Source organism: Lygodium microphyllum, chromosome 7 (genome assembly GCF_053477565.2).
Source record: "Lygodium microphyllum isolate KBCC chromosome 7, Lygodium_microphyllum_v1.1.10, whole genome shotgun sequence".
Classification (NCBI taxonomy): Eukaryota; Viridiplantae; Streptophyta; class Polypodiopsida; order Schizaeales; family Lygodiaceae; genus Lygodium; species Lygodium microphyllum.
Window position 1 is genome coordinate 19,497,366 of NC_141141.1, and position 23,765 is coordinate 19,521,130.

General features: G+C 41.0%; 1 protein-coding gene across 6 annotated transcripts in view; it reads left to right on the forward strand.

The window, feature by feature from the left end:
* Positions 1-21,522, forward strand: part of D2HGDH (FAD-linked oxidases family protein) — a 204,358-nt gene extending 182,836 nt beyond the window's left edge. For 3 of the 6 annotated variants that reach the window (XM_087681129.1, XM_087681126.1, XM_087681128.1), the window contains 4 exons: positions 16,045-16,150; positions 16,237-16,322; positions 16,514-16,639; positions 21,042-21,522. In XM_087681129.1, coding sequence (XP_087537255.1) covers positions 16,045-16,150; positions 16,237-16,322; positions 16,514-16,639; positions 21,042-21,128 — 405 coding nt within the window. In that variant the 3' untranslated portion in view covers positions 21,129-21,522. The remainder of the gene's footprint in view (positions 1-16,044; positions 16,151-16,236; positions 16,323-16,513; positions 16,640-21,041) is intronic. The other 3 variants (XM_087681132.1, XM_087681131.1, XM_087681127.1) reach the window with 3 other exon arrangements.
* The last annotated feature ends 2,243 nt before the right edge of the window (positions 21,523-23,765 follow it).

Genomic DNA, 23,765 nt, shown 5'->3' on the forward strand with positions numbered 1-23,765 from the left:
TTCTCTTGGATTGTAGCGGGAGGTAGTTGGTGAAGCCCCAATAATACATGTCTCCATGCTTTGATAATGGTAGCTTTGTGAATCTAACCTCAAAGCTCCTCCCTAAGTCCCTAGTCTTGATCTCTTGAAAAATCTAGTGGATTTTGGGCTGCCATGGTTCTCCATGAACAGTTGTCATAGCCTTTAGCCTCCCTATCAAGAGTTTCTTCCAAGGCTCCTCGCTTGGAAGCAAACCCCTAACAATGAGCTTAGCCATCAAGGCTTTGCTTAAGTTGTTTGGGTCTATGATCCCCAACCCTCACCTACATCTAGGTTGTATGAGAGTCATAACTTGGCTATGTGCTAAGGAGTAAAGAGCCATTATTTCCTTGACCCATTGCTCTAGAAATCTCGTCTTTAGCATCATCCCCTCTAAGAATTCCCAGTCGACATGATTGTATGCCTTCTCAAATTTAAGTAGCACAATAAAAACTTGGTTTCTACATTGAGCCAAAGTTGTGGACTCCGAGAAAGTGAAGATATTCTCCAAGATGTTGTGTTCTTTGAAAAAAACTTATTTCTATGGGGTGGATGATATTTGGCATCAATGGGACTATTTTGAGAATGATGGCCTTTGCAAGGATCTTATAGGTAGTTCCAAGAAAAGTGATTGGTCTCCAGTGTGTGATCTCCAATCAGTCTCCACTTCCTTTGGGAATGAGGTGAATCAATCCCTCAAAAAGTATTTTTGGAATGACCTATGATGCTATGATCTCTTGGAAAGCTAAGGTGAGGCCTATATTAATAAGATCCCAATAGCTCAAAAAGGACTTATCCGATCCACCTTCTTCTTGACACTTGCTTGAGGGCAGTGCCAGAAGTGCCTTCTACACCTCCTCCTTTGTAAAATGGACCATCAAATATAGGATCATCCTATCTGTAATCACCTTTCTAGTGCTCTTCCATATTCTCTCTCTATTCCTCTTGTAGCATGGCAGCCTAGTGGTGGATCCAAGCAAAGCTATGTAGTACTTTGTAGCCACCTGTGTCACCTCCAAAGGGCCCTATGCAATGGATCGAGTTTCTCTCCAAAGTCTCCTAACACATGTCTATAGTATTTTGGTCCCATGGTATGGAAAAATCTTTGTTAACCTTGTCACCAAATTGAGTCTAGAAGGAAGCTCTTTGCATGAAACCTATACTCTAATATGGCTTCCTTCATAGCATCAATCTTTGCTTTGGCAATGTGCATCCTCTTAGCTGTCCATTTGCACCTTGACCGTCTCTCTTCTTCTCTTTGTGAGGCATCCAATGATGCTCTAGCAGATCTCTCCTTCTCTAAAAGACCCTTTCTCTTCCTCTGGCCTTGTCCTTGAAGAAGAAACTAATCTTCCGTAAGCTCTCATCCAAGTCACTAGCTACTCATCCAAATGACGAGGGTCTAGATATGTGCATCTATGTGAGTGATTCTCTGAGATCGTCCTCTTAGCTGTCCATTTGCACCTTGACCGTCTCTCTTCTTCTCTTTGTGAGGCATCCAATGATGCTCTAGCAGATCTCTCCTTCTCTAAAAGACCCTTTCTCTTCCTCTGGCCTTGTCCTTGAAGAAGAAACTAATCTTCCGTAAGCTCTCATCCAAGTCACTAGCTACTCATCCAAATGACGAGGGTCTAGATATGTGCATCTATGTGAGTGATTCTCTGAGATCGTCCTCTTAGCTGTCCATTTGCACCTTGACCGTCTCTCTTCTTCTCTTTGTGAGGCATCCAATGATGCTCTAGCAGATCTCTCCTTCTCTAAAAGACCCTTTCTCTTCCTCTGGCCTTGTCCTTGAAGAAGAAACTAATCTTCCGTAAGCTCTCATCCAAGTCACTAGCTACTCATCCAAATGACGAGGGTCTAGATATGTGCATCTATGTGAGTGATTCTCTGAGATCGTCCTCATTGTGAGTAAAAGGTACCCTAGTGTCCTACTGAAGATCACCACACTCCTCTTCTGTGAGCGTAGGCGTGAGTTAAACCCAACAAACCCCCTTGGAGTGAAGAGTGATTAAGATACAAGGGTCATCCACCAAAGGAGATGAAATTTAAAGCATTGCGGAATGCTTAAAATTTGTCACGAGGAAGAGCTTTGGTGAAGATGTCTGCCACATTATTGGCGGTAGGACAGTAGACAAGGCTAAAATCACCTGCATGTAGCCTCTCTCTGACAAAGTGATAGTGGATCTCAATGTGTTTCCTACGTGCATGAAACACTAGGTTCCGTGCCATTGCAATGGCACTCTGATTATGAGTGAACAAAGAAGTAGGCTCCGTGATAGATATATCTAAATCAGCTAACAAGCATCTAAGCCATACGCATTCAATTGTGGTAGTGAAAGCTACCTTGTATTTAGCTTCACATGACAATCTGGCAACAGTGGATTGTTTCTTGCTAAACCAAGAGATGCAAGATGAGCCAAGAAAGAAATGATTGCCACTAGTGGAGTGACGAGAATCATAATCACTACATCTTAGATGAAAATGGATTAGAGTGATATAGTGCGTTAGAATCTATGGGCATAGGCAACATTTATACTACCATAATGCAATATTCATGTAGGTTGCTACACATGTGAAGCCACATTAATAGGTATTCATGGTGCGTACATGACATACATGTCTCACTCTACACCAGCTAAATTAGAATCACTATCAGCATGTAAGTGCAGTAGTCCCCCCTTGGCATAAAGCAATCCAAGTGTTCTAGTACCTTGCAAGTAACAGAAAACACGCTTGACAGCTTGCCAATGTGACATGCGTGGCTGATGCATATATCTACTTAGGGCTGAAATTGCGAACTATATGTGTGGCCTTGTGTTGCATAAGTAAATAAGACATCCAATTGCGGGAGCATATGTATGGATATCAAACAAGTCACTGTCATCATGCAATGATAGCTTTAGTCCAAGTTCCATTAGTGACAAACTGGCTTGCAATCTTGTAAGCTAAACCTCTTAAGAAGTTTACCAATGTATCTAGATTGTCACAATCCAATGCCTCTAGCATCATGAATGAACTAAATGCCCAAGTAATAGTGCAAAGGTCCCAAATCTGACATCTCAAAAGTTTGCTGCAAATTTTGTTTGAATGCTGAAATCAGATTACCATGTGTCCCTATAAGGAGAAGATCATCAACATATAGACATATGACCAGCAAGGATCCCCCCTCTTTACATACGTAAAAGGTAGACTCTGATGAGCTGTTTATGAACCCTTGGCTGCGTAAAAAGGCATCAATCTTTGCATACCAAGCTTGAGGAGCTTGCTTCAAACCATATAAAGCCTTTTCCAGCTTGCACACCAAATGTTCGGATCTCACAACTGCAAAACCAATTGGCTGCTGTACATATACTTCTTCTTGAAGTTCCCCATGCAAAAATGCTGTCTTTATATCAAGTTGATGCACAATCCATCCATAATGGGCAGCCAAAAGCGACCATAGACTTAATGGTAGTTATGCGGGATGTAGGAGCAAACGTCTCCTCATAGTCAATGCCTTTCTTCTGTGTGTAGCCCTTGGCCACAAGCCTGGCCTTATATTTGTCAATGAATCCATCTGCATTTCTTTTCAGCTTATAGACCCACTTTGTACCAATGGCTTTCTTCCCAATAGGCAAGGACACTAAATCCCATGTTTGATTCTTTATGATGGAATCAAACTCAATAGTATGAGCTTCCCTTTGAGTATGACTAGCAATAGGACCATCCAAATGACTATCTTTCATAGTCTGCAAATACCATTTAGGCATCTGTCTAGCCTCCTCATTGTATACAAGCTCTTGCTGAATTTTAAATTCAGCATCTTGCTAAATATTCAGATCAGCGATGGGCTAAGTCTTTGGATTACCCAATGGAGTAGCTGGCTGAACATTAAGTTCACTTGCTGAAGCTCCTGTTGTATCATCAAAGGAAATGGGTAGCAACCCTTTAAATATATCATTGACAACCTAATATGTCTCAAAATGAGCAAGGAATAATTCTGATTTTTCAACGAAAACCATAGCCTGCTCACAAATATCTTCTTAGAAATAGGATCATATAATCTATATCCTTTGCTCTCACTATTGTACCCCATGAAAATGCATTTAACAGCCTTGTTATCCAACTTCTTCTTGAGTACCTTGGGAATGTGTACATATGTAAGGCACCCAAAAGTACAAAAATGTCCAATAAAATGTTTCCAATTGTTTGAAACTTGAAAGGGCGTTACATTCTTTAATGCCTTGGTGGGGCACCTGTTCAAGATATGGCAAGCACACATAACCACTTCCATCCAAAAACTGTGTGGCAAGCTCTTTGCTTTCAGCATACATCTGGCCATCTCCATGAGTGACCGATTCTTTCTCTTTGCAACCCCATTCTAATGTGGAGTATAAGTAGTAGTGTACTAATGAACAATGCCTTTTTGCTTCAAAAAAGAATTCAGTATAGAAGACATTCCCCCCCTGGTCCGAACGAGGAGTCTTGACCTTGCAGCCAGATTGATTTTCAGCAAGTGCTACAAAAGCCGAAAATGCATCATACACTTTTGACTTTTTCACCAAAGAGTAAACCCAGAAAAAGCAAGTAAAGTCATTAATGAAAGTGACAAAATAGTAACAGCCACCCAATGACTTTGTCTACATAGGGCCACATACATCTGAGTGCACAATTTGTAATTTGGCAATTAATCTAAGAGCAATATCACAGGGAAATGAAAAACGATGCATTTTTTCCAAAATACATCCCTCTTATATATGCTCAGGAGGTCTCTCCAAGAGAAGTAAACCATCGAGCATCTATGTACGCTGCATAAGCATCAAGCTACCATAGTTTACATGCCCCATGTGAGCATGCCATAACTCCGCCTGTGACATAGCAAGAGTGAGAGTAGACACTAGATAGACCGATTGATCAATTGAAAAAGCATCCAATTTGTATAATCCACAATATAGAGTGCCAATCAAAACCAAAGTCATATGTTCCTTATCTTTGACCATACATCTATCATCATCAAAGGTGACTTGCAAAGCACACCTTGCCAAAGAAGAAATATATAGTAAATTCTTCTTTATGCTTCTGCAACAAGCCGAGAATAGAGCCATCAATGGTTGTCAACACAATCTCCCCAATGCCTCTAACAAGGTATGATGCATTGTTGGCACACTATACAGACTTGCCAACCAGGGCTGCAATAAGAGAAGAAAACAAATCTTTGCGAGATGATATGTGCTTGGAAGCACCACTTGTTGTAAATGGCTATCGGGAAGCGTGAAGATTTACAATAGCAAAAGAATGCAAGTGAGTGAGAGTGACAAAGAGAGAGTACGGGCTGATTTTGGGTGTATCCACAATGTGTTGGTACACAAAGAATAAAGTGTATTTATACTTAGGGCACGTAAGGGTGCATTCATATGTACAATATAATAATACACATGTACAATACACAGAGGTGAATAAAGGGCCTTTACATCCCAACAACCTCCCACTTAAAGGTTCGAAGTGAACCTTTAACCAACTCAAGTGATGTCACACATCTATATGCTTTGTGCATGAATGATACATGGCATTCTTAGCGAGATACACAGTACTCTGGCTATGACATCCCAACACTGGAGTACTCATAGACATACCAAGATCCTTTTTAAGTCTTCTTAACCATATAGCTTCCTTAGAAGCTTCAGTAGCTGATATGTATTCATCTTTAGTAGTTCTCAGTACTACGATGTTCTGCAACCTGGAGCACCAAGAAACGGCCCCACTAGCAACAGTAAAGGCATACCCACTAGTGGACTTGCGAGTGTCCAAGTCACTTGCCATGTCTGCATCACAATAACCCTACAGACTAAGTGCACCTTGCCCATAGCAAATACACTTTCTTTGTGTACCCTTGAGATATCGAAGAATACACTTGACAGCCTCTCAATGTGGTTTGCCAAGATTTGACATAAACCTGCTGACAACTCCCACTGCATGAGCACTGTCTGGACAAGTAGCGACCATAGTATACATAAGAGAGCCACAATTTGATGCATAAGGGAACCCCTTCATAGCATGGGTTTCCATGTCATCTTGTGGGCTGTTGGCTTTACTAAGCTTAAGATATGGAGGTAAGGGCACCCCAAGAGGCTTAGCTTCAGCCATGTTAAATCTGTCCAGTACCTTTCAATGTACTTTTCTTGAGATAAGAACAACAATTTCTGTGTTCTATGATCTCTGAGAGCATCCAACCTAGTATTTCTTTTCCTAGCTAGCAACATATCATCCACATACAAAACAAGTATAATGGGGTTGCCCTCTATATCTTTTTCATATACAAACAATGATCCACATGGTTGCGTGTAAACCCATGAGAGAGCATAAAAGTGTCAAACTTTTGGTACCACTGTCATGGTGCTTGCTTCAGCCCATACAAGCTGTGTTTAAGTTTACACACCAACTGCTCTATTCCAGGGACTACAAAGCCCTTGGGCTGTTTCATGTAGATTTCCTCATTAATGTCACCATGCAGAAAAGTCGTTTTCACATCCATTTGGTACAGCTCTAAGTCCAATACAACAATGAGATCAAAAAGCACACGTAGAGTGGTCATCTTCACAACAGGTGAGAAGAGCTCTTGGAAGTCAATCCCTTCCTTTTATGCATACCCTTTGGCAACCAGTCTTGCTTTGTACTTGGGTTTCCCATCAAATGTCTTTACTTTGTAAACCCATTTTTTTGGAAGAGGCTTTCTTCCTTTGGGCAACGATACAAGATCCCAAGTATCATTAGCATACAGAGACTTAATCTCTTCCTACATAGCTAGCTCCCACTTACTGTTGAATTTGCATGACTTGGCCGCTTTATATGTAAGGGGCTCACCCTCATCTGTAAGCATCGCATAGTGCAAAGAGGGGTCATACCTATGTGGCTGCCTTCTTAAGTGTGTAGACCTACATACCCAATGATCTACATTCTCATGAATCGGGTCTACATTACGAGGTATGTTATTTTCAGTATTTATTGGCTCTATAAGCCATTCTCAGCATGTTGTTTATGCTGTACAACACCTTCATTTTCATTTCTAGCACCTGCATTTTCATAATCAGCAAGTCTATCTTTTTTCCATGACCTCCTTGTGCTTCTATTTGTTGTCCATCATCATTTGGCTCAAAAATAGCCGGCTGATCATTAGTTTTAGCGTGTGGTATAGCATCATGAGGCTTATCATTTGAAGTAATAGGTGGCTGCAAATTCTGAATTTGACCTTTTTCATGTCTTTATTAGAGGCTAAGGTACTTTTCAGCAACTTTGCCTATTAAACATAGCATTTCGGCTGCGGACAATTTTCTTGGGCTGTGGTAACCACACTCTATAGCCAAATTCACCCTCATCACCATAGCCCATGAAAATGCCTTTGGTGGATTTCGGGTCAAGTTTATCCTCAGCTCATCTCTAACATGCACAAAAGCATCACAATCGAATATCCATAAATGGTCATATGAGGCTGATTTGCCAGACCAAACCTCCTCAGGGATGCTATTATTTAAGGACTTGTTTGGAGAGCTGTTGCAAATGTGAACCGCAGTTTTAAGTACCTCTTCCCAAAATTCATGAGGGAGATTAGCAGTGGACAGCATGCACCGCACTCTTTCACATAAATTCCTATTGTATCTTTCAGCCACCCCATTTGATGAAGGGCTGTAAGGAGCTATAAGCTTCCTCTTGATTCCATGCAAGTCACAAAAGAACTTAAACTCAATAGATGTGAACTCATCCCCATTATCAGTTCTCAAGCATTCTAGTTTTCTACCTGTCTAAGTGGTCACAAATGCATGAAAAGTTTTTAAAAAAAGCAAACGCTTCACTTTTCTTTTTCAACAGATAAACCCAAATCTTCATGGAACAATCATCAATAAAAGAGACAAAATATGCAGCACCACCCAACAATTCTGGTTTGAGAGGGATGTGCCGAGATAGAAGAGATGGATCATCTTGAGCGAGGATCTTGATGAAGGCTGCGAGGGTGGGTGAGAAAGTTGAAGATGTATCCGTGTGTGTAACATGGGTGTGGCATGGATGGGAGGGAGCACTTAGGACAGTGGCAGTGGAGGGTGGACATGATGGTGGCAAGTGAGACAAGAATGGTTGTTTTGGTGGTGAGCAAGGTTTTTATGGCAGGCAGGTAGGTGGGGGGGCAATGGCGATGGAGAGAGGGATAACGAGGGCTTGTGGTGGCAAGTAGGGCTAGTGGCCTGGGTAGGCAGGTGGGTAGGGTGGAGGTTGGTTGCATTGGTGAAAAGGACTTCAACTATGACCCCTTAATGTTAATCATCATACAAGGAAAAAACTAAAAAGTTCCATGCATATCAAACGAATTAGGACATGTGGCATCACCATATTTCGATAGTGATGTGTTTGGACACACTTAGGACTACCTAGGCAATTTTTTCCCTCTTTAGGAGGTTTTTTTTCCCTGGCCTTGTATATATGCCCATTCACTTTAGGGCATACTTAGTCTTATAAATCTTCTCTTTACACATCTCTCAATACACTTTGAGTTGTACTCTCTTAAGCTTCTTCTTCTTCTAGTTCTATACTTGCACTATTGCAATTCTAAATCCAACAATTGATAGCAAAGCGGGGTTCGACCTCTTGGGTAGAGTCCATAGTATGGGGGAGTTTCAAAAACGAGGGAAATGGAAATGGGAAAAACTGGAGTTTCGGAGTTTTGGAGTTTCGACCAAATTTTGAAAACAAAAAAACAGCATTATACTAAAATAAATATGTTGTTACATGGATATGTAAATATATAAATCCTACAGCAACATGTATCCAAATTTTATATAAAACTTTTGAGTCTTCATGTCACATGATCAAAATTATCGTTCATTACATGTGTCATGAGTAATGGAGCTCAATGGTTAAGATAGTTTAATATAGTTAAGACAATTTTCAAAATTTTAAACAAAAAAATAAATTATAATTTATGACTCATGGATCATCTAAAGACTAATATGAAGAACGGTGGAACCAAGATGCATATTAAGTAAAATCAAGACACATGTAATTGTGTGATGTGAATAATTTGTCCAAAGTGTAGTCAACACCGAGTACGAGTAACTACTGAGTAATAACTATCAACATCAATGAACAATCATGATATCATCATGTGCATGTGATGTGTAATGCCACTGGTGACTAGTAACTAGCAACTATAATGCTAAGTTGACTCTTGACTCCCAACTCCTGAGGTATCATGAGCCTAGTCTCTAGAGTCTACGAGTCACGACTCATCCAGATTCTGAGAATCCATGCACTATCTCCTCATCCGACTCTGAGGACCCTTGTATCACTTGATTGGATTGATGTGCCTCCAAAACAGATTTGGCGCCATAATAAGGTGATGCCAAATAGGAATTTGCAAAGAAGTTAAGAAATATAAAAGATTATTGAAGAAAAAGGAGGAGGAGCAGGAGGAAAAAGAATAAAGAAGAAGAAGAACTTAGAAAAAAGGAAGGAAGGAGACAAAGCTAGGAGGAGGAGGAGGAGGAGGAGGAGGAGGAGGAGGAGGAGGAGGAGGAGGAGGAGGAGGAGGTGGTGGTGGTGGTGGTGGTGGTGGTGGTGGTGGTGGTGGTGGTGGTGGTGGTGGTGGTGGAGTCAAGAGTTGCAGGAGGTAATGCGCTCGAGTAAGAGGAGGAGACAGTTGCACAGAAGACCAATGAAATTGAAAACCGGTGCTATCCGCCCTAGGGTGCCGAAATGGCGTTTTCCCATTCTCATTTCGGTTCGAAACGGCCGTTTTGTTTCTAGGCCCCCGAAATGCTGTTTAAGGATACTATGGTAGACTCATCAACACCTTCCACTTGATTTCCTCAAATTGGGACGAGATTTGACTAGCATTCTTAGGTTGACATATATTGCAGGCAATCCTATTAGGACTTATCATCCTCAGCTTTTCGATTTAGGTTTTTTTTTGGCCTTTGTTTACACTATTGCTAGTATTGTGCATACTATTTTATCCTTTTGAACATAATTTTTGACATCAATCAATTTTGAGTGTAAGAGCCCTTATAGTCTCCTTTATATTGTGCTATGTATCACAGGTTGGTTTTGTGCAACAACAATGTATTTTGTATGTCAGTTGCTAAGGACAAGCTAGATGGAACAAACTATCCATTGTGGGCTTATATGATACAATATGTGTTGGTTGGAAAGGAGCTTTGGAACATTCTACATGGAGTTCAAAGATGTCTTGCTCGTATTTTGGAAACTGGAAGTGCAAAAGAAACAATAGAAATAGATATTATTGAGAGGATGTTGTAGGTTTTTACTCTAGTTGATGCTAAAGCACCACCACTTGCTCCTAAGGAAACTTGTGGGAATCTTAGGGATACAAAGGCTTATTTTTTGGTTGCACTATCTATTAAATGTAGTGTGATTCCACATATTTGCTCATGTGTCAGACAACTAAGGATGCTTGGGATATACTTGCACATTTGTATCAAGGGAGAAATGAGGCTCATGTTTCTTATTTACTGAAGCAGTTAGAGAGTGAACATATGGATGAAGGTGAATCCATGGAATTTTTTTTGACAAAGGTCAAAAATCTAAGGAGCAGTTGATTATTGCATATCAGATTTGCCAGATAGTTTACTTATGTAGATTGTTCTCAATGGTCTTCTTGATTCTTATCAGAGTTTGCATCTATTCTTAGTTTGATGATGAAATGCAATCCAAATGCTTTGTCATTTAATGAGTTGGTTTCTGTTTTGCTGCAAGAGGAACAATATAGGCAAAATAGGTCCATTATTCGTGTTGTAGATCAAGCTTTTGTGGCTAGTCATAAAGATAAGGGAAATGTTTTCTTTTTTGCTAGCAAGCAGAAATCTGCAAATGCTATTTAGACCAAGAAGGTTAACAAGGATGAGAAAAAAAAAGAGAGTTAGATGTTTTGCAGGTATTGTAAGGCAAAAGATCATGTCATTAAGGACTGTCCTAAATTGGCTGCAAAAGCGGCTAAGACGAAAGATGCTAGCAACATTCGTGATTGAGGCCAAACCCCTTCTCTTCGATCACTATTTGAGATTAGAGTAGGCCACACTCTTGGAAAAATGACTTACCTATCCTAGGGGAGATTCTCTATGCAAGTTATTGCCTTAGAAGGAGAGTGGCTTGCATTCCAGGAACAATTGCAAGAGATTTAGAGCTAAAGACTACAAGGTCTCAGATGAGCTAGAGCTATGATTGAGGCTGTGACAAAGGGAGTACAGCTTGAGAAGTTGAGTGGCAGAAAGATGTAGTCACTTCTCAAACTTGGGTTCATCTCTTCTCTCAAAGGGGATATCCTTCTAGCGGTCATTGGTATTAGGAGAGACAAGACATTCAGTTTTATTGTTGAGGAAGATGGATGCATTTAGCAAGAGGACTTGGACCACACAAAGTTCACAAGTTGCTCCAAACAAAGGATCAATGTAGTGGCACACTACGAGAAGAAGTGGTGCATTGATCTAGACCCAACCACTTTGTCTTGCAAACGGATGGGGACATTGGCCTTATTAGAAGAGGCCTCTACAAATATTATAGTGGGAACCAGGAGAGTGGGTGTGGAGAAAACCATTTCTTGATAGGTTATGCGGTGTGGCCTTCTTTGACTGAACTAGTAAGCTAAGGAGAAGGATTTAGATAAGCAAGATCAAGGCATAGCCAATAGCCAGCTCCAATTGGCATGGAAAGTGCATATCAAAACATTTTGTATGATACTTTTGGAGGAGACTAGATGAGAACTTTAGGCCTAGGATGCTCTCTCTCTTCCTATGGATACTAGCTTACAAGAGCTTAGTAGTTGGCTTGGATACAATAGGGACCTAGTGGCATGTTGGGATGAGCTAGAGGAGATGACACTACCTATGGGACTATCCAAAGCTTACGAGGCATGGAGGAGAGCTTTTAGGATCTATTCTAGGGTGCAGTAGAGACCATAGTTGCAACATGGGGGGTATAGCTTGGCACGCATAGTAACCGAAAAATGTGTTTTGCCTTGGCGAAATGTGAAACTGCAAAACATGCGAAACATTTTTTTTCGTTTCATGAAATAGGGCCACAAAATGAAAAGATTATTGAAATATGAAAAAGTTTTTAAAAGGCTTTCTTTTATTAAAAGAAACATGTGAACTGTTTTTCTTTTACAATTTGTATTCTTTCCACCCTCCTTGTGTACCCAATCACCTCCTCCATCTCTTCCTAGGATTCATTTCATGAAACAAGGTGTTTTGCCTTGGGGAAATGTGAAACCTCAAAACATGCAGAACATTTTGTTTTGTTTCATGAAATAGGGCTGCAAAATGAAAAGATTATTGCAAAATGAAAAAGTTTTTAAAAGGCTTTCTTTTATCAAAAGAAACATGTGGGCTGGCTTTTAACCCACATTTTTCCTGTGTTCTCCTCCTTTCACGCCCCATCACCACCACCACCACCACCTCCATCTCTTCCTACTACACCTTATTCTACTCCATCTCCACCTCATCTCTTCCTCTTCATCCTCCACCTCTTCCATAGAGTCCTCCTCCACCTTCTCCTCTAGCTTGGGACTCCACCTCAAGTGAAAATGCCTCCCCGAAAGGCTTTTACTCGTGAATATCAGTTTCTATTTTCGCTTTATGTTATGTACTATACATGTATTGTAGCCTATACATTTTGATTGTGACTTATCAATGCTAGCTTCTAATCAATAGGTAAATGGATGTTTTGGCTTTAGGCTTTTGACTTTGACTTAGGATCTAGGTGGAGCAAACATTTTCTTTTTATAGATGTTTTTTCTTTCTCTAATAATAGTGTATATGGATCTATTTTATTTTCTCTAATATTGCTAATATATAGTATTCTTAATTATTATAAGTAATATTTTTCAAAACCTCAAAATCTTAAGGTAATGAATGAAACCTCAAAACCTCGAAACACGAAACAAGACGAAACATTTGTAGTGACGATGAGCTTGGTCACAAACAAAGGCTTAGCATGTGGCCATGAGGATGTTCAAGGGAGTTTCTGTTTCCTCATCATTGGACAACATCTAAGTAGGATTCCTACTCCAGATTACTTGCAAGCATTAGTGAAACTTGTGACACTATCACAGATGGGAGATTATTGCTAGTATTATAGTTTGGCGCATCTACACCACATGGTGTAGTCATGCTATAGACCTTTACGATTTATCCACAACAAAAACTCTTTTGAGGATTTGGATAGAGATCATCCACACTCTTCATGAGATGAGAGAGAATAAAGGGCAGCTTTGAGAGGATAACAAAGAGGAGAGAGGCCTTCTGTGGACCTGGGACTCCGGCACTTGTTTCCATAGGGCCTCTCAGATGGTCTAGCACTATAGCTCACCAGATTGGTTGTTCACACAACCATTGTATTTATGATGTACTTAAACACTATTTATAGAGTTCCTTGTACTTTTTATTTCTCAAAGGGATTTCTCGAAGGTGTTATTAATAGAATTTTTTTTTCTCAGAAAAAAAAATGTTTCAAAGAAAAGAATAATCCTGTTAATAAATACTTCAAGACAAAGTGAGGGCCATTATCTTAGTTAGAGAAATGTTACTTATATTTTCGCGAAGGAATGGTTGACCATGACATTGAACTAAGGCCCATTACTTGCACCAATCAATGGATATAAAAATACTGTGCACAAATTAATCGGCATAAAATTTTTGAATCTTGGGTTTTGTATTAGCCTCTCCCAAGTTGGTTTCGAATTAGTAGGTTCTGCATGATCCCTCAAGGCACCTCCACTTATCCTTGCATGCCTACCTGGTATTGGTAACACTTCGAGCAGCAGCTTTCCTTTTCTTTTCAGAGAAGTAAAATTCTATTAACACACCTCAGAACAAAGTGTCCCAAGGCCAAAAAATCAGTACAAAGTAGTCCTGTAAAGGACTTCCATGTCAAGAATTATATTACAAGGGGAAGTCTATCACAAAGCTTGAGCTCTCAATCAGATTGCAGGAAGTTGCTTGTTTAGAGCACTATATGCCCCTTTTACTTCTTTCTTGATCTTCTCTTGTTCTTGCATCAATTAGATCAAGTGGCTTATCTGCAACATTTTATTTTATGGTGGAGATGGCCATCCAAATTGTCCAAGGCAGCATAAGAGATCATTACATGTCCCCCATTATATTCTGATTGGGGTATCATCAAATCCAGTTAGACTCTCCTCACCAAAGTCAAAGGACTGCAAAGTAATACTAGTATTTTCTCATATATCAGATGGCACACCACCTTGAAAGATATATGGAACATATTTTTGCTTCTTATGCAGAGATCTATGTCCTCTCAGCAGAAAGTGAAGTTCACTGCAGTGAGTTTTGGGCTCGGAACATGTCTCGAGCCATTTCTTTTCCAGCATGCTCCACAAACCTCAAAGACTTGAAGGAGATTTAGAGAAAAGCATTCATATGGAACCCCCTTCTACCTTATTTGTGTCAGTGATAGTAGCACATTGATAGCTCACCCCTCACCCGCAGACCAAATATTGTCCCTCACCCAAGCCCCTGGCCAGTCTTGTTACTAGTCCTGTGATATGGCTGGAATGTTTTGCCATCAAGATGGGCCCTTGTAACTCTTGTCTGCTTTCATGTGCTCTAGTGCTCTCATGTGCATGATGTGCACTGTGACTTGTGTTGCATCCCTGCATTAAGACTCCAAGTGGAGATTCCGCCCGCTGCAACACAAGACACCGCCATGGATCATGTCCAGAGGTGCAGGGAGGAACTGTGACAACACATTTGACCCTTGTAGGGGCAGCCTACCAACAGATCTGAGGGCTGGTGCATTGCACTTGAAATGGTTTCTCTTGGGGTCATCATTGGGGGGGCAGGGGCGTGCATGCCAAGAGAGATGGGTTGTCCCAGCTTCACACTCCCTTCCCTCAAACTGGACATATGTTTGGTTCTTCAACTCCCTGTCCTTGGGAAAACCTCTCCTTTGGACCTGCTCCCTCGTCCCACCCTTGTTCCCTCTCAGCTGTCTGAAGCACTTCCTCTTCCAAAATGAGATCCTCATTAGGGATGTGACATTGAAATAATTCTGGACTCTCATAGGGCAGCACACACGCAAGCAAGTTCTTGCTTGTTCTGTCAGATGATATCCCTGTGCACCATTAACATGGTTTGGGATCTGTTTTGCGGGGTCCTGACGTACTGTTGGCAATTTCACTTCTCCTTTTGGTGGACTGCTTGTTCTTAAAAAATGTTACAGTATGTCGTGCTGGCAAGTCAAACTCTTGGCACTTGAGCAATGATCCCATCATCCCAGTCACAAAGCCATACTTCATGGTCTCACTCACTTTTGGGAATTCATTGTAGTACTTTTGATCATAGTGGTTGCTCAATATACGAAGTGGAATATGGACCCCAGCCACGAGTCGTGGTTCTTTTGGACCCCTCTTGACATTTATGGATTATTGGACATCATGCACTATGCTGTGATGAGTGGTATCCTGTGGACTGGTTTTGGTGCCGATTTGCCACTCCATTTAACATCCAAGAGTTTCATTCCAGAGTACAGTTCAGATCACGCGGCCTACATTAACTGCAATCTCTGGGCATTTTGGACAATATGTCAAGACTTTTGGAGACATCTTTGGCACACCTTTAGGCCTTGCAAAGTTTCTGTGTTCTCGCAGTTCATAGCTGATCAAAGCTTTCTAACAGTTATTGCAGTGATCCTCTAGAGAGTATTTTGTTCTGACAGCTATCTTGGCACATTGGTGTACCTCTTTGGTTCAGAACTCCCTATGTACGATAGGATAGTAGTATCCATTCATAACAGTTTTTAACTAGAGTGGTGACATCAAGACACCAAACTTCAGAAACATGGAGCTACTTGCTTCAAGGCATATAAAAACCAGACAAAGGAGCTAAAATCTTCGACAATTTCAATATGCAATGTTTAACTTCTTCTTTGTGGTCAAGGTCCAAATAAAAATATTTGAAGTCACAAACACTGAAATAATGGAGTACATAATTCAGACTTAAGTAACGTTATCCATTTGTGCAGGGTATATCGGAATCTCTATCAAAAGCTGGTGCAGTTTACAAGTATGACTTGTCAATACCAGTAGCACACTTGTATGACATTGTTAAGGAATTACAGGAAAGGCTTGGTGAGTATTTTAGATTCCTCAGTGTCTTTCTTCTTTCAGGTAGTTTAAGCTAGCTGTATGAAAATTGGTACATGCAAATTGTGTAGGGACATCAGCTGTTGTAGTTGGTTATGGTCACCTTGGGGATGGGAATCTGCATTTAAATGTGTCAGCTCCCAAATATGACAAGAAGGTAATCAAAGCATCTTTGGAATTATGTTTGTTACTGGCATTGCAAGGTTTTCCTGATTAATGACTGATGTCCTAGCAGGGTGTGGAGTTGTAAATGCATTTAAAACGGTACAGACATGCAGTGCACAAAGCATCTTTCTGCTGACAGTGCTGAATATTTTCTAGTTTGATTTTGATGTTTGTCTTTTGCAGCTATTGGCTTTAATAGAACCTTTTGTATATGAATGGACTTCATCACATAGGGGAAGTATAAGTGCAGAGCATGGACTTGGATTCATGAAGCCAGATGCTATATATTACAGCAAGCCCGAACAAGCCGTAAGCTTTTGATCTTTTTCCCTCAAGAAAAGAAAATTCTAATGAAATCTCCTCAGTAATAGTCCCAAGTTGCTATCATCTCTCCTCAAGTGACCTGAAGAATCATCTGGCAAGCTTTCCTACACATCATTCCACCGATGGTTTTGTAATCTCAAAATTTATTGGGTAAAAAAACTAGTCAACGGTTCATCAGATTGAGGAAAGAACTCAGTCTTCAAGGAAAGGTAATTTCAACTCAGATATCACATCACAGAGGTTCTAATGTCATCAGCCTGTTAGATTACAAGAAAACAATAGCACCACACTAGGAACTTGTTCTGTGGCTTCTTGTCTGGAAGAAGCCGCTCACAATTAGCTTCACTAACAAAGTTCTAACTGTCTGGGTCTATGATCCCCAAATGACCCCTAGATCTGGGCTGAATGATAACATCCAAGTCTACTTTAGACTTCACTAGACTGATGAGGTGCTTCACTTGCCCCATGCATGACTGGTTAACAATCACTACCCTCCTTGCTAGAGGGAGTCTTGTCGTGCTCCAGTACAGGAGCTTCTGCCTGATGCTCAGGGGTAAGGGTGGTGGCTGCTGCTCTGAGGTGATATGAATGGTCTCATTGTAACAAAGGTATCTATGGAAGTGCCATGGTGGACCCAAGTGAAACTCTTGTGTGGTCTCTAGTCTGTCTGCTGAGTGTCACAAACCCAAAATCCATAGGGTTTGTGCAAATTCCTAAGAGCTCTTGAGGCTGTACAAAAACTCAACCATAGCCACTACAAAGACCTTTAAATTCTCCTCATCTCCATCCAAACAAATGGTTTTGTTGTCTGAAAACTCTACATTCAAAAGCTCCTCAAACTTTGGGATGGGTACCCTATGCCATGAACAGCTGTTGATCTGTCCCTTAAAAAAGAGATCATGGCCTTTGCTACAAATAGGAGAAGTAGAGGTGCAAGGGGGTAGCCCTGCCTCAATGACCCTTTAGTGGTTGAATCTATCACTTCTGGGACCACCAGTTAGAACTTGGCTATGAGCTGAAGAAAAGATGGCCACTACACCTTTAAACCATACTCCAAAACCCATCCTTAGCATGGTGCCCTCCATTAACTTCCAATTGACTTTTTCTTAAGCCTTCTCAATCAAAGTTGAGAACTAACACAATGAGGATCTGTCTCTTCAAGCATGTAAGAACCATTGTTTCCCATAAGGTAAAAGTATTGTCCAGGATACTGCACTCCTGAACAAAACTTGTCTGGGCAGGGTGTATGATATCTGGCATGAGAAGAGATGGTCTGAGACTGATTGCTTTAGCAAGGATCTTATATGCAAGCAAAGTGATTGGTCTGTAGTCAGTAATCTCCAATTTGTCTAGTGTACACTGCCTTTTGGATGAGGTGAATCAATCCTTCAGATAACCTCTTTAGCATATCTCTTGATGCCATAATCTTCTGAAATGCTGCAAGAGGTCCTATGTTGACCATATCCTAGACTCTAGCAGCTCAATAGAAAAAATAATAAACTTGCCCAACCCATCATCCCTTGGGCACTTGCTTGAGGGCAAGCCTAGTAAACCATCACCAAGCTCCCCCTTTGAAAAGAGGGCCATCAAATCTCTTCTCATACTCACAGTGACCACTCTCCAGGTGCTCTGCCAAACACTCCCCCTCTCTCTCTCATAACTTGGAGGTCACTCGTCAAAGTTGTTCACGTGCTACTTAATGCAATACTTTCTTCTCTAGTTATCATCTACATTTTTCACATGCTTATAGCACACATCTAATAGTTGACTTTCTCAACGCCCTCTTCAAGTGGGTCATTGATCCCCCGCTTGATGCCCACCTAGCCTACTAGCTTGTAGGTGATGTTTCTAGGGTGTAGGATGTGTGAAGAAATACCCTAACATAGAAACATAAATGAAATCCTTTTACGAAAAAAAAAAAGAAACATAAATGAAAGTGTACGACAAAGCATAAACTCAAAAGAACACAGTTAGGGCTAGGGTAACTTAGAGATAATGAACATAGTGGAATCTGAATGAATGATTGAATACTAAATATACAATGCTCATGTAGCAAACAAACCATGCAAGAATGAAAATTGTACCCTGAACTCTCATGTCTAGAGGACCAAGGCAGAAGTGCTGAGCAGGAGAGTGTGTCATACTCCTGATGGATCTTGAAATGTAGCAAAGCAACCTCTAGATGTTGAACAACAAAAAATGCATAGTGTGTGGTGCTGGATTAGTGTTGGATAGGCAAAGGAGAGAGAAGACTGAAAATGCAGCAAGCTGATGATGATGTGGCAGGCTGACAGCAGCAAAAACGTAGGTATGATGATGTGGCAGTGTGGCGGCAGAAAAAATTCAGGTATGACGGCGTGGTAGTCAGAATAGCAATCGCAAATCACAAACACAGCAGTTCAGCAGGTTGCCAGTTGTAGATGATGAGGCTGATCAGCAAATGCAGCAGAAATTGATGTAGACTGCACGATGGAGGTTGGAAACAGATGCATGATGGATGTAGACAGCAACGGGAAGCTTTGGCTAAGATGTCCTCCACGAACGGGTTGTGCGCAGCAAAGCTAGACAGTGTGAAACCTACAAAAACAAGATTGGGCTGAATGGAGGGTAGCATGCCCATTTATAGGAATTTTCAAGACCTCGTACTGTGCACCATTTCAAAACTCTCTCAAACCACACACTATTTTACATATCCTGTTGGAGTCTATTGGATTACTTCATTTTCTTTTCTGAACATAATATGGATTGACTCAACATCCTCTAACTTCATGCCCTTGAGTCTACAAACATAGATATAGTTTTACATTTTTGGGTTAAATACCTACACTTTGTGGTCATGTGTGAATACATCCTTTAATATTAGAGCTTAAGATGACATGAACTCACCCTTTCTAAAATGGAAGAGGAGACAAAAAGGCCAATGGTCTTCTGTATTAGCAAACTCACCGTTTTGGCTGAGAATGTGGATCATGTCTTGTGGATGGTGTTTGTGGCTGCGGCTGTGACTTGGTGAACAGAAACAGGTCGGTGTTGTTTGTGGCATCCTTTGGTTGAGGGCTTATATATGCTGCTGAAGAGAGTACCATAGCAACGATCTGAGCAGTTATATTACCATCAGTCCTCTGTCAAACCTTAAGATATACTCTTTTCAGCTCTGCTAGCTCTCCCAAGTAGTACTGATGATCTATCTTCACTGTTGGTGTTTCTTGTCACCTTCTTCAGCAGCAAACAAACTTGGGTGCAATCCCAACAGAAGTCCATCCAATAGCTCAGTCCGCTTGTGAAGCTTAATTACAGGAGCTAGCAGCAAACTCCTCCTTCAGAGTAATCTGTTTCCTCTAAAACCAGTTTTCTGTTGCCATCTCTCTTGAACTACTCCACCTTTCAGAACGTTGGCCAGCAGAACCTTCTTCCACTTCTCAGGCTTCTTTGTTGCTGCACCTGCCTTCAGTTTTTCTGCTGGAGCACTTTTCTTCTTCTTGAAGGATTTTGACAGCTTGTATGAGTGTGCACTTGTACAAGCTTCCCCTTTTACAGAAATTGCTTGCATTGCACTGCCAGTTTCTCAAAACTTGGAGGCAACCCAGCCTTCAAGGTATTTGGTAACATGACTTATTGCTAGCTTGGCCCAATCCTTCCCTTAATGTGCAAAATAGCTACACCTATTGTAGGAATGTAAGCAGCTGCTTCTCCTTGGAACATATCCTCCTTCTCGGCCTACGTCTCCAATAGGCTGTGATAAAGAACCAAGGTTCAATACCATTAGCCATTAAGCCATCCCAACTCTTTGGCCATGACGAAGGTGAAAATTATGTTGAAATTGGTAGGTGGTGCATATTTGCACTACTGGTTAGTATCTCATGTTCACACTGCAGTGAGCAAGGCCTGAGCTCTCACCTTGATCTACAATATGATCACTGTGAGTGGTCACCCTTAGGAGTCGTGTGAGACTTGCTGCTAATGTTACAAGGACTCCTTCAGCACATATAAGACATCATGAATTGAGTAGTCTGCTGACAAAAAGGCACCTTACTTATGCAGGAAAGTTGTAGTACGAGTCTTTTTTCCTTTCCTTTGCTGCTTGATGCCATAGAGCATATGACATATGTATGCAGGGGTGTCTGTATGCATGTATGTACATATTTATATGCATGCTTGTTTGTATGTATGCATGTATGTACGTATGTATATGCATGCATGCATGTTTCTATGTATGTAGCGTAGCCATATTTGTGCAATAATATGATTCAATACTGTTGTTTCACCAGAAAAAAGAAAAAAGTTGTGTATGAATATAAGTACTTGTGCTTTTTAAGAAAAAGTTGCTTAGAGGATAAAGCTCTCTGATCAAAGAGGTGGCACTGATTAAAGATTACTGCATTGGCAGGTACAATTAATGGGTAGATTCAAGGCACTTCTAGATAGCAAGGGAATACTAAATCCATACAAAGTTTTGCCTGCATCAATCTTTTGAAACTGCCAGAATCCTGCAACCAGATTTTAAGGAGTATGGGATCACAACACAAGATCTTAACAGTGAACTGGATGGCCATTCTTTAGTCCATACATATGAGGACACTACCTTCAGAGTTCTGTCTTAGAGTACAACTCACACTTTGCTGTGTGTAAATTTATTCTGGGGCAATGATCTTCCACAGCATAAAGCTGCCTATTTATCTATCTGTTTACCACCTGAGGTTGGAACCAGAGTATGTTTGTAATGTTAAATGTAACATATCATTGTCCCCAAGCCCCAGTGATTATTTTTCTTGACATACTATTTGACTGCTCAAACATGAGTTTGTGTACAGTTTGAGATTTGGAACGCAGTGGTTGGTAACTTTCAATGTAAAATAAAGAGTTTGTGAGCTCATGTATTATTTGGGCAGCTTCATTATGAGTTTTCATGAGTATAAGTTCCTTGCTTGGATTTACAAAAGAGATCATTAGTGTAACAACAGCAATCCTCGATCACCTATTGAGATGTACATAGCAAAGTGTTTTGCATGCTAGGCATGACCTTCAAGATCTTCTCTAACACACTCATCTGGAAGAGAGGAGAAAGAAAGAAAGATGTACTAACATCTACCAGAGGCCAAATTGCCATACTCTACAAATCAATATACAAGTCTCTGTCTTGAGTATCATGTAGAAGCTGGGAAGAAGCTAATTCTAGTCAAATGTGGGCATGTCTTGTCCCTATCTAGCTTGCTATGGCAAAATCATGGCAAATACTGAATAAGCTAATACTACTAACTCCAACTAACAGGTATGATGGGATATGCTATATCATACATGGGGCAAGGGGCACAGAGGGTTCTCATATCTTCTCCGACCTGTTGAAGGCTCTTACGGACCATGCAGCCAAAAAGAAGCAAAGGAAGACCAAGGAAGCCCAAGTCAAAAAGTGAATAAAGAAGCTCATTCTACCCAGGTAGGAAAGGTGGAGGAGAAGGCAAGCTCAAAAAAAATGTGGGAGACCACCGAATATAATGTGAGGGGGTGATAGGATCGAGGTGCAGCTGAGAGTGCAGTAGACAGTGTGAGAGTGAGAGAGACAGAGTGAAGCACGACACCCAATCCAATAGACTGAAAGAGTGTAACATGAAAGTACAAAGTACAACCCTTAAACCTTATGGTTGTAGGGGGTGTTCACACTCGACACACGGTAAGTGCCCATAAGTGTGTAACATAAGCACATAAGCACATACGAAAATAAGACTATAAGTCTGGGGGAAAAAACCTCTCCTACCGAGAGTAAAAAGTGCCCCAGTGTCCTACTGATCACCGACACTCCCATATGAGCGTAGGCGTAAGTGAGGCATGAGTCAAATACCCAACAAACCCCCCTGGAGTGAAGAGTGATCAAGAGTACAAGGATCATCCGCCACCAAAGGATATCAAATTTAAAGCATCGCGAAATGCTTCAAATTTGTCACGAGGAAGAGCTTTGGTGAAGATGTCTGCCACATTACTGGTGGTAGGACAATAGACAAGGCTGATATCACCTGCATGTAGCCTCTCTTTGACAAAGTGATTATGGATCTCAATGTGTTTCGTGCGGGCATGAAACACTGGGTTCCGTGTCACTGCAATGGCACTCTGACTGTCAGTGAACAAAGGAGTAGGCTCCGTAACAGATACATCCAGATCAGCTAGCAAGTGTCTAAGCCATACGCATTCAACTGTGGTAGTGAAAGCTGCCTTGTATTCAGCTTCACATGACGATGTGGCAACAGTGGATTGTTTCTTGCTAAGCCAAGAAATGCAAGAAGAGCCAAGAAAGAAACAATTGCCACTAGTGGAGTGACGTGTATCATAATCACCAGCCGAATCAGAATCACTGTAAGCATATAACTGCAGTGGTCTCCCCTTGGCATAAAGCAACCCAAGAGATCGAGTACCCTGCAAGTAACGAAAAACACGCTTGACAGCTTGCCAATGTGACATATGTGGCTGATGCATATACCTGCTCAAAGCTGAAACTGCAAACTGTATGTTTGGCCTAGTGTTGCATAGGTAGATAAGACATCCAACTGCAGGAGCATATGTATGTATATTAAACAAATCACTGTCATCATGTGATGACAGTTTGAGTCCAGGTTCCATGGGGGTACAAACTGGCTTGCAATTCTGTAAGCCAAACTTCTCATGAAGCTGCCCAATATACCTTGACTGTGATAGCCCAATACCTCGAGCATCATGTATGAACTGGATGCCCAAGTAGTAATGCAAAACTCCCAAGTCAGACATGTCAAAAGTTTGCTGCAAATTTTGTTTGAATGCTGAAATCTGATCAGCATGTGTTCCAGTGAGCAAAAGGTCATCAACATAAAGACATATAATCAGCATAGATCCCCCTTCTTTACATACGTAAAGGGTAGACTCAGATGAGCTGTTTAGAAAGCCCTGACCAAGCAAGAAAGCATCTATTTTTGCATACCAAGCTCTAGGAGCTTGTTTCAAACCATATAGTGCCTTTTTGAGCTTGCATACCAAATGTTCTGAGCCTTCAACTGCAAAACCAATGGGCTGCTGTACATAACTTCCTCCTGAAGTTCCCCATGTAAAAATGCAGTCTTGATATCCAGCTGATGCACTGTCCAACCAT